Raw genomic sequence first — 9,283 nt, 5'->3', positions numbered from 1 at the left:
TATTTGGTGGGGGGAGAGTGTAACGGGGGTTTTTTTCTTTTTCTTTGTTACTGTGTATGTAATCAAAATGGCGTCTTTGTTTGTTACAAGTAGGAATCCTGGCGCCTGTCTTAATGGTAGGAATGCTATTGTCTTTGTTATGATAAGTGCTGGAAGCTTGTTTGGGACTGTAAACTGTTTGTTGGTGGGGGACTTTTGGGAGTCGGCGCGATGGAGTGAGAGAGAGAGGACGGGGTGCTGGAAGCTGGGCGACGGTACGGACCCCGAGCGGGGGTCCCCGGCCCAAGGTTTTCGGTGATGAGAGGAGACGGAGACAGAGGAGTGTGGAGCGACTGGTCGACCACCGTGGGGGTCCCAGGAGGCGGGTCGAGAACTTCGGAGGGGATCGAATACCAGAAGACTTCAGTAATTGAGCTCCAACGATTGTGCACGAAGTGGTTTGGACTTTGATAAGTTTGGCGCCTTTTCTTTTTCTTCTCTTATTCATATATACTGTATCGTTAGTAATCGCTTAGTTATAGTAATCGTTATAAATTGTACTCATTTAATCGCATAAGGTGTACTGTCTGTTTTTTGGGCAAGGCGGGGACATCACACAGCATCCACACCAGCTGATTGCCCAGTTTGGCGGGGCCGAAGGCTGCTCCCCCTAGACTAGAACGAGTTTGAGCGATGCCTGAGGTGACCCAGGGGTTACATAGGTAAGATTCATTTTAATAGAATTGATTTGGCCAATCAACGATAATGAAAGAGGCAATCATTTTGAAAGTGTCCGTTTAATGTAACCCGATAGAGTGAAAAAACTTCCTTTAAATAGTAGCTTATAAATCTTAGTAATTATTACACCAAAATAGGTTAATTGATTTCTTACAGTTTTAAAAGGAAGGTTAGTATGAATGGGTACCAAATTATTCAAAGGAAGAAGTTCAGTTTTATGTAAATTTAGATTATATCCTAAAAATTGGCTGAAACAAGAAAGTAAAGAAAGCACAGAGGTTTCGACCTTAGAAATATAAAGTAGTAGGTCATCGGCATAGAACAAAACTTTGTGAATAATACCTCTCCTTAATATCCCAGCGATACAGTGAGATTCTCTAAAGGCAATAGCTAAGTGTTCTAAGGCCAGATCAAAGATCAAAGGACTCAAAGGACAACCTCAAAGGACCAGACTGGATTTATTAAAGATCAATATTCTCATTTCACTATTTGTTGTTTATTAAATGTCATTTATTCTCCTTCTAAAGAGACATTGGAATGTGTGACATCCTTAGGTGCTGAGAAGGCCTTTGATTGGGTTGAATGGAATTATCTATTTAAAACATCAGAAAATTTAATTTTGGGCCTGATTTTATTCAATGGTTTAAATTCCTTTATTTATATCCTTCTGCTCGGGTTTTAACTAATCTCAGAATTACAAACCATTTATCTCCAATGTGGAACTAAACAAGGTTAGGAGATATTTACATGGCATTAAGTCTATGGCACTTTAAATTAATAGTACATAAAAGAAAATCCCAGCTGTATGTCAACAAAAAAGCTACTTGCGTGAGAGTGTTTCAGTTACTGTGGGGCTAGGCACCCATGCCGCTCAGGGGGAACGGGGAATATTACCAATGGAGAGAGTCAAACTGAGCCAAGTAACAGACTGGAGATGGCAGAAATGCCCCATACTTATAGCGCATCAGAGAGTTTGATGGTCATTCCAGATACCAACACTTTGCCCAGTTAGAAGGTGATTTCTCTCTCCAACTTGGGTTGAACCACACTGTAACAGTGTGATATCAGATCACACGTTGGCAACTCAAGTGAGCTCATCTGAAATGTTGTCCTTCACCCACTGATGAATTTTTAAATCTTTTCAGGTTAAAAATGACAAGGAATTTGTCAATGGAAATTCAAACACAGCACACCAGTTTTGCTGTCTCGCTCTAGATATTTAAGAAGTGGAGCGAGGGATTCACTCGATCATCCTTCCTGCTCAGACTGTGGAGAGGGATTCACTCGGTCATCTGACCAACTGGCACGCCCATCATTTTACACAAGGGAGAGGCCATTCACCTGCTCAGACAGTGGGAGTGCATTCACTCGGTCATCTCATCTGAAGGTTTATCAGCAAGTTCACACTGGGCAAGGCCATTCACCTGTTCTGTGAGTGAGAAGGGGTTCAGTCGGTCTTCCCACCTGTGGACACACCAGTCAGATCACACTGGGCAAAGGTTGCTCATCTGCTGAATTTGTGGGAAAGTATTCACTCGGTCATCTGATCTAATGGCTCACCTGCGAGTTCACACTGGGGAGAAGCCGTTCACCTGCTCGGACTGTGGGAAGAGATTCACTCGGTCATCCCATCTGAAGGTACATCAGTTAGTTCACACTGGGGAGAGGCCATTCACCTGCTCAGACTGTGGGAAAGGATTCACTCGGTCATCTGATCTAATGGCTCACCAGCGAGTTCACACTGGGGAGAGGCCATTCACCTGCTCAGACTGTGGGAAAGGATTCACTCGGTCATCTGATCTAATGGCTCACCAGCGAGTTCACACTGGAGAGAGGCCATTCACCTGCTCAGACTGTGGGAAGGGATTCACTCGGTCATCCCATCTGAAGGTACATCAGTTAGTTCACACTGGGGAGAGGCCATTCACCTGCTCAGACTGTGGGAAAGGATTCACTCGGTCATCCCAACTGAAGGTACATCAGTTAGTTCACACTGGGGAGAAGCCATTCACCTGCTCAGTCTGTGGGAAGGGATTCACTGATCCATCCAAACTACAGAGACATCAGCGAGTTCACACTGGGGAGAAGCCGTTCACCTGCTCAGACTGTGGGAAGGGATTCACTCGGTCATGTAAACTGAAGTTACATCAGCGAGTTCACGCTGGGGAGAGGCCATTCAGCTGCTCAGTCTGTGGGAAGGGATTCACTCAGTCATCTGACCTACTGGTACATCAGCGAGTTCACACTGGAGAGAGGCCATTCACCTGCTACGAATGTGGGAAGGGATTCACTCGGTCATTTGAACTGAAGGTACATCAGAGAGTTCACACTGGAGAGAGGCCATTCACCTGCTCAGACTGTGGGAAGAGATTCACTCTGTCATCTACCCTACTGGTACACCAGCGAGTTCACACTGGGGAGAAGCCATTCACCTGCTCAGAATGTGGGAAGGGATTCACTCGGTCGTTTGAACTGAAGGTACATCAGAGAGTTCACACTGGAGAGAGGCCATTCACCTGCTCAGACTGTGGGAAGGGATTCACTCGGTCATCCCATCTGAAGGTACATCAGTTAGTTCACACTGGGCAGAAGCCATTCACCTGCTCAGACTGTGGGAAGGGATTCACTCGGTCATGTAAACTGAAGTTACATCAGCGAGTTCACGCTGGGGAGAGGCCATTCAGCTGCTCAGAATGTGGGAAGGGATTCACTCGGTCATTTGAACTGAAGGTACATCAGAGAGTTCACACTGGAGAGAGGCCATTCACCTGCTCAGAATGTGGGAAGGGATTCACTCGGTCATTTGAACTGAAGGTACATCAGAGAGTTCACACTGGAGAGAGGCCATTCACCTGCTCAGAATGTGGGAAGGGATTCACTCGGTCATCTGACCTACTGGTACATCAGCGAGTTCACACTGGGGAGAGGCCATTCACCTGCTCAGAATGTGGGAAGGGATTCACTCGGCCATTTGAACTGAAGGTACATCAGAGAGTTCACACTGGAGAGAGGCCATTCACCTGCTCAGAATGTGGGAAGGGATTCACTCGGTCATCTGACCTACTGGTACATCAGCGAGTTCACACTGGGGAGAGGCCATTCACCTGCTCAGAATGTGGGAAAGGATTCACTCTGTCATCTACCCTACTGGTACATCAGCGAGTTCACACAAGGGAGTGGCCATTCACCTGCTCAGAATGTGGGAAGGGATTCATTCGGTCATCTGACCTACTGGGACACCAGTCAGTTCACACTGGGTAGAGGCTGATCACCTACTTAGACTCTGGGAGGAGATTCTCTCAGTCATCTCAACTTTATGTGCATCATTGAGTTCACACTGGGGAGGGGCCGTTCACCTGCTGTGAATGTGGGGAAGGATTCACTCAGTAATCTAACCTTGTGACACAGTACTGGATTCACACTGGGGAGAAACTTTAAATAAGCTGCATGCTGGATATTTGTCCATCACCATTGCTGAATGCAATTTCAAGAGTGACTCATAAATTATTGCTGCTGATCACCACACCCAGTTCTGCACCCTGGTCACTGGGCATGGGAGGAGTTTCTTCTGCTGCACATTCACATTTAATGGGACTGGAGTTTAATATTCTGGATCTGAGAGAAGTAAGTCAGTTCTATTTTAAACTCTGTCTCCAGTACTTGGTGAATTTATAACACACCTAGCGTACAGTAGAGTGTCAACTCAGGCCGGCTGGATCCTGCCAGTGGTTCTGTTCCAGGACAGTCCTTTTCATTTTTTCAATTTTATTATTGATTTCCAGTAAAAAAATACAAATCAGTGGAGAGGTTTAGCAAACAGATAATACAAAAGACATAAACAGCAATAAAGAAAAGTATATATTGTCAAAGTCAGATAGGTTTAATGTTATGCTGTTATATATACAGTGTAATCAAAAAAACACAACTCTTAACAAATCGTTAAAAAAATTGGAAAATGTTATTTATATGCAGGAAAAAAACAGTAAACTAAATAAGAAAAGAGATTGGGCAGTCCAATTGAGGATAGAATTAGAAGAAAAACAAACAGTAAAGGCACCCTTCCAGTCACCTCCAAACCTTCACAGATAAGGATTTTCCCTAAAGAGAATAAAGAAAAAATAAATTAAATGATATGAAAATATTGAATAAAGGGTCACCAGACTTGCTCAAAATTAAAAGATGTATCAAACGTCCAGCTTCTAATTTTCTCCAAGCTTAGATATGACATAATGGAGGTGAGCCAATAGAAAACAGTAGAGGATTAGATTCTTTCCAATATAACAAGATAGTACTCCTAGTCAGTAAAGTTGAAAAGGCAGAATTTGCCTTTTCATGTTGAGCAGAAGCAGATACTCTCCCTATTTCCTCTGGAATAATCCCAAAAATTGCCGTAAGAGAAATTGGGTTGAACATCCACATCTATAACTTTAGATAATATTATAAACACATCTCTTAGAGCAGCTACTTCTACGTTATATCTGTCACAAATAGTGCTTATATTAGGAAATATATGCGCCAATTTATCTTTAGACATATTGGCCCTAAGTACTATCTTAAACTGAATAGAGAGTCAACTCAGGCCTGCTGGACCCTGCCAGTGATTCTGTCCCACGACAGTCCTTTTAAATCCTCCCCTGTTGTTCACCTCTTGTTCCCCCTGTGGGACGGGTTCCAAACAGTCACCACTCTGTGGGTGAAAAGGTTCCCCTTGAATTTTCTCCAGACTGAAGAAGTTGTGCTGACTGCAGTTCTGTCTGAGATGTTCTTTGCCCCTGAAATCTCTGAGCTGAGGAAGAATGACATTTGGATTTACTCTCCTTATTCATGGCTCATTTCCACATTATGGGTCATTTTCCCTGCTTCTAAAGGGTTGTTAGAAAACACCACTGTCCTCTAAAGACTGAAAGCAGAATGCGAAAACATTGGTTGGATGTTCAAAGGAGCAGGGTCAGAAACCAGAGGTGAGTCTGCACAGGGCAGAGTTTGGGGCTCTGGACGATGGTCGAGGTAAGAACGTATGATGAGGAGAAGGAAATCAGCAGCGGGGTGTGGCAATGAATGACAGAGTAGCAACATTTGGAAGCTGATTTACAGAGAAAATCATTTGTTTGTCTGACTAATGACACAAACAATACCTGTGGTGAGGTGCTCCACTGGTCAGGGAACGTGTGTGTTCAGAATTGTTATATCTATCGAGGGATTTGCTTGTTTATCCTGTAATATTATATCCGGATGGTTATTATGGATTGTCCTATCTGTAATAATGTATCAATTATCATATAAATTGTGAGATTTTGACTAAGTGGATCAGGCTGGAATTTATTGTACCTTAATTAGGTTAACATGGTCATTCTTCCGTTTGTATTTTAAAGCAAGATTTTGGTGAATGATATTTGCCACTTGATTGCAGCTGTATAATTAATCAGATTGAGTTCAACTGTCGCAGGATCCTGGAATGTGTTGGATTGTGTCTGGTATCTCTTAGCATTTTCTGCATTGATTGCCTTGTTTGTATTGTATGTATTTGTGATTTTCTTCCCCTTTTGCTAACCACCTTGTCCTGTATTTCTGCAAGGAACCCCTCTGTTTCTGGGAAGAGGTCTCCAACTCTCAGTCCAGGTGCTCGGTGCTTCCTTGTCAACATCTATTCTGCTCAGATCATTGGGATGTCTCCCATGGAAGGTCATTCTCATTCCACTGGTTAATGTTTTCTTCCACAGTGATGATTTGTTTTTCTGAGGTAGCATCTCATTTAAGTTTTCTGGTCTGTATTTCTTTTCACAATTGCATGTACACATATGGAGTGCTGAATCGTGTTCAAATTCAACTGTAATCCAAGATGGCGGCGCGACGGAGCTTGCAGCGGCCATTCCGGAGCTGATTATCTGTTATTTGTGAAGCGGGGTGCCGGTGCGCAATCAGAATCGGATGAAAAACGGACGTGGGAGCACGGAGGAACATCTGGAAATCTCCAGGAAGACCTTCTTCGTTACTGCTGCTGCTGTGAGATCCGGGACTCAGCTGGGAAGAACAGGCCCCCATTCCTCGGGGTCGCGTTGGCGGGGCCGTCTTAATACGCTCGGCAGAGGATGGTGCTCGGAGAAGCTGTGCCGGAGGGGATGGTCGGAGGCGCGGAGGTTCGCCGGACATGGAGTCCGCTGCGGTCAGGTCGCTTTCACTGTGTGTTGTGTCTGCGAGGCTGAGTCGGGCGGCGCCGTGGATGTCCATAGCGGGAGTATTCCCTTCTGCTGCCTGCGTGGGATGACGAGTCTTATCGAGACCCTGTGGACTTGTGGAAACTGCTGGTTTCTTTTGAACTTATAGTCTTTTAACATCTTTGGACTATTTTTACTGTGCCCATGGTCTGTTTTTTTTTAATGTATTATGCTATTGTTTGCACTGTTGTAACTACGTGGTTTCGTGCAGGTTTTGTAGCTTTAGTTTTTGGTCTTGTTTTGTCTGGTAGGTTTGGAGCTCCTTTCTGGGTAACGTGCTAAGACAGTAGCGCGATATTAATACGCAGCATTCTCTCCGGACCCTGGATTGGGGATTGCCAAACGTTATGTGGATTTTCTGGTGTAGACTGTTTTGTCATGTGCTTTTGTGATATCATTCTGGAGGAACGTTGTCTCATTTTTTTTAACTGCATTGCATTTGTGGTTTCTAAATGACAAATAAACTGAATCTGAATATAATAACGTGTTTTGATTTACTTTGTTTATCTGTGCGTGGCTCATCGGAGGATTCTGTCCTTTCTTTCATAAGTAGTTGTGTGTTCTGTGTGTTGTTTGTGCTGCTGTTCTTTGCAACCCGGCTCGGAGAAACCTTGTCTAGTTTGTCGGTGTGCATGTGTGTTATTAAATGACAGTAAACTCGACTGGAGGTAGCTAGGCCACACCAACCTCCGAGAAAAACATAGACTGACTGTCCAAACCATGTCCAAACAAAAGAAAGGTGAGGAATCTCAGAGTCTATATCCTCACCTAGACAGCCTGTGCCCAGGCAGGAATCGGGTCTGGACAAAGTTTTCCCGTCTTTGTGACTCCTTTCCTTGACGCCACTCCTTCTAACAGGCATTCACGCTCTCCCTCCCTCCGAACATTATTCACCACCATCACCCTCGCTCTGTCTCTCTGACATCCAACTGCCATCCCTACGGATGAAATTTCCGAATATAAGGTTTACAGGGCTGTATGTTGCTTAAGCTTTGTGAGATTGTGGACTTCTGTGTTTTCCACGAAATAATATCGTGCCTGTCACTACTGTTCCTCAGAACCTTAATACAGCTGCGCAAATGAGATGAGTTTAACAGTAAATCATGAAAATAAACATTGTGAACTAACTCCATTGTTCTGCTAAGATTTCACACACCTCTCTGCTACTAGATATAAAGAGAAGCATTATACTTGTACCGTAGAGTTCCACGCATGTGGACTCTCCGTGATAGCATGTTAAATAAAAGATTTGCTAACTGAACTTGATTCTTTAACATCTCTGACAATTTGCCTTAGTTAAGCAGGATGCCAACAAAATGGTTTCGAACGATGGAGTAACTGTGGGTGGGAATGGCAACTTCGAGTTAGCTACCCGTTGGGTGATCCGCTTTGAGCCTCCTGGCCCATGACCGGGTAGAAAGGACGGCATCGGCAAGATCAAGTAGGAAAGACCGCAGTATTATGTGAAGTATTGTTGGAAGTAAGGACGTGAGGATCCGGATCCTAGTCCCACCCAAGATGTTTTCCGATTGGTAAACAAATCCAACAGGTATAAATAAGTCTGCAAGAGGCGAACGGAACGAAATGTCGTTCACGCTTGAGTTGCGACTGATTGTCTTTCCTTTGCAGGAGCAGGTAAGTAGATTGAAGGCGGATGGGAAGCAGTGACAGTAAAGTTGATCAGGAATGCGGGGGAGAGAGTTTCCTGTAAAGATAATGATGAAAACCAGGTAAGTAGATTGAAGGAAGATGGTAAGTAATGATAGTAAAGATTGCTGACAGAAATGCGGGGTGAGTTTTCTCTGTAAAGGTAAAGAAAAAAAATGAGAAAGTTGCGCCGGCAGATTGAACGAGTAGCGAAATCCCGTGGAGAGCCGCTGGTGCCGCCAATCTCCACTGCTGATGATGGCTAGTTGGAAAGTGGATATACTAGACATGTGATTTCTTTTACCAGTGACTTGTGTGGTTGGACACAAGGACGGAGGCTCTATGGGAGTCTTTTGAGATAAAGAAAATTAAATATTTTAAACAAGTTACTGTTAGAGGAGACAGAGACTCTACGCGGGATTTAATAAAGTGTTTTGATTTATGCAATTGACTTTGTTATTTTGAGCCTGGTCAATGGAGTATGTTGTCTTTGTTTTTCTAAGTATCTGTGGGTTGTGAGTGCCCTGGGTCGGGGAAACGAAACGTTGTTTCGCTAAATGACAATAATCTTGACTTGACTTGAGAAAAGGCTGGAGGTAGCTCAGCGACATCAGTCTCCGAAACCAATAAATAGACCGACTGTGCAGAAGACGTCCGAACAGAAGAACCGGGAGTTGTCTCAAGGCTTATATCCTCACCGGAGA

At 44.1% G+C, this 9,283-nt stretch overlaps 1 protein-coding gene across 3 annotated transcripts; it reads left to right on the top strand.

The window, feature by feature from the left end:
- The first annotated feature begins 1,000 nt into the window (after positions 1-1,000).
- Positions 1,001-7,383, top strand: LOC140722640 (uncharacterized). 3 transcript variants are annotated; one of them, XM_073037350.1, is made up of 3 exons: positions 1,001-2,607; positions 2,776-3,279; positions 3,364-6,060. In XM_073037350.1, the coding sequence occupies exons 1-3, from the start codon at positions 2,269-2,271 to the stop codon at positions 3,976-3,978; spliced, it is 1,458 nt and encodes a 485-aa protein (XP_072893451.1). In that variant the 5' UTR covers positions 1,001-2,268; the 3' UTR covers positions 3,979-6,060. The 3 variants fall into 3 exon arrangements, with proteins under 3 accessions (XP_072893451.1, XP_072893453.1, XP_072893452.1); XM_073037352.1 differs by lacking the exon at positions 3,364-6,060 and adding an exon at positions 6,293-7,383 and having other exon boundaries at positions 1,001-3,195; XM_073037351.1 differs by lacking the exon at positions 3,364-6,060 and adding an exon at positions 6,293-7,383 and having other exon boundaries at positions 1,001-3,279.
- The last annotated feature ends 1,900 nt before the right edge of the window (positions 7,384-9,283 follow it).

Source organism: Hemitrygon akajei, unplaced genomic scaffold, assembly GCF_048418815.1.
Source record: "Hemitrygon akajei unplaced genomic scaffold, sHemAka1.3 Scf000082, whole genome shotgun sequence".
Classification (NCBI taxonomy): domain Eukaryota; kingdom Metazoa; phylum Chordata; class Chondrichthyes; order Myliobatiformes; family Dasyatidae; genus Hemitrygon; species Hemitrygon akajei.
Note: the sequence above shows the minus strand (reverse complement) of the source record. Positions and strands in the feature narration are given on the sequence as shown.